Source organism: Limulus polyphemus, unplaced genomic scaffold (genome assembly GCF_000517525.1).
Source record: "Limulus polyphemus unplaced genomic scaffold, Limulus_polyphemus-2.1.2 Scaffold10187, whole genome shotgun sequence".
Classification (NCBI taxonomy): domain Eukaryota; kingdom Metazoa; phylum Arthropoda; class Merostomata; order Xiphosura; family Limulidae; genus Limulus; species Limulus polyphemus.
In genome coordinates, this window is record NW_013675797.1 from 18,555 (window position 1) to 19,624 (window position 1,070).

General features: G+C 33.5%; 1 protein-coding gene and 1 long non-coding RNA gene across 4 annotated transcripts in view; both read right to left on the minus strand.

Annotated features, from left to right (window-relative positions):
* Positions 1–28: 28 nt before the first annotated feature.
* Positions 29–1,070, minus strand: part of LOC111083584 — a 4,012-nt gene continuing 2,970 nt past the window's right edge. For both annotated transcript variants that reach the window (XR_002609115.1, XR_002609116.1), the window contains exon 3: positions 29–187. This is a non-coding gene — a long non-coding RNA (uncharacterized LOC111083584). The remainder of the gene's footprint in view (positions 188–1,070) is intronic.
* Positions 204–1,070, minus strand: part of LOC111083583 (repetin-like) — a 2,618-nt gene continuing 1,751 nt past the window's right edge. Inside the window, exon 2 of one of the 2 annotated variants that reach the window (XM_022380201.1) lies at positions 204–979. In XM_022380201.1, coding sequence (XP_022235909.1) covers positions 727–979 — 253 coding nt within the window. In that variant the 3' untranslated portion in view covers positions 204–726. The remainder of the gene's footprint in view (positions 980–1,070) is intronic. The other variant, XM_022380200.1, reaches the window with a different exon arrangement.

Here is a 1,070-nt window from a genome sequence, read left to right on the forward strand (position 1 = left end):
TAACACACTTGGTTCTCAGACGTATGTTTCCAGTCAATGTTGGCTAACTCTGCAGATGCTTCCTGTTCCAGCTGAAGCTTTAATTGGTTTCTTTTTTCTTTCAAAGTTTTCTGTTTATCAAGCAACCATTGAACCTCTTGGTTTATTTTAAATATTTCTTTTTCCACAGCAGCAAGCTGCTCTTTTACTATAGAAAAATCAAACAACAAATGAAACCAGCCGAAGTACATTTTCTATAACAGAGATTAGAACAAGTTAACGATGCTAGTTATGGTAAACCAATTACCTGAATCTCTGTCTTTACACATTTCTACATCAGTATATCAAACACAAAACTGAAAAAATTCATTTAATTCAATTTTCTATCAATATTACTTTAAAAACTGCTGCAGTAAACTTTATGTTCTCCTGAACAATCATCTAATTTGACTGCAGTAAACAATTTTCTCCTTATAAAGTTTGTTTTTTAAATAATTACAATACAAAATGTTTGAATGATTTCACCATTGTTATAATTGTTTAATCTGTTGTCCTTGATTTTTAGTGTAAATGATAGTTATTGATGTTTTGTAATCAATGATAATCTCCTAGTGTCCATTAGTTTAAACACACAATCTTTTACTGCTGGGTCAGTTCACCCACTATGTTAATGGCCAGTTTTAGTATGTCAAGTGGAGGAGCCATTTGTTATGTTTCACGGAGTGGTGAAGCATACACAGAAATTTTTTATTTGGTACCAAAGGGTAATGTATACGAGTAATTCTTCCTATTTGTTATCTGAAAGAAAAAAACAACTGTGGTAGTCTCATGATAGTTTGTCCGAGAACCAAGTGTGTTAGTCTCATGATAGTTTGTCTGAGAACCAAGTGTGGTAGTCTCATGATAGTTTGTCTGAGAACCAATTGTGGTAGTCTCATGACAGTTTGTCTGAGAACCAAGTGTGTTAGTCTCATGATAGTTTGTCTGAGAACCAAGTGTGGTAGTCTCATGACAGTTTGTCTGAAAACCAAGTGTGTTAGTCTCATGACAAGGTTAGTTGTAATACTGGTACACTGTATCAACATTAAGTT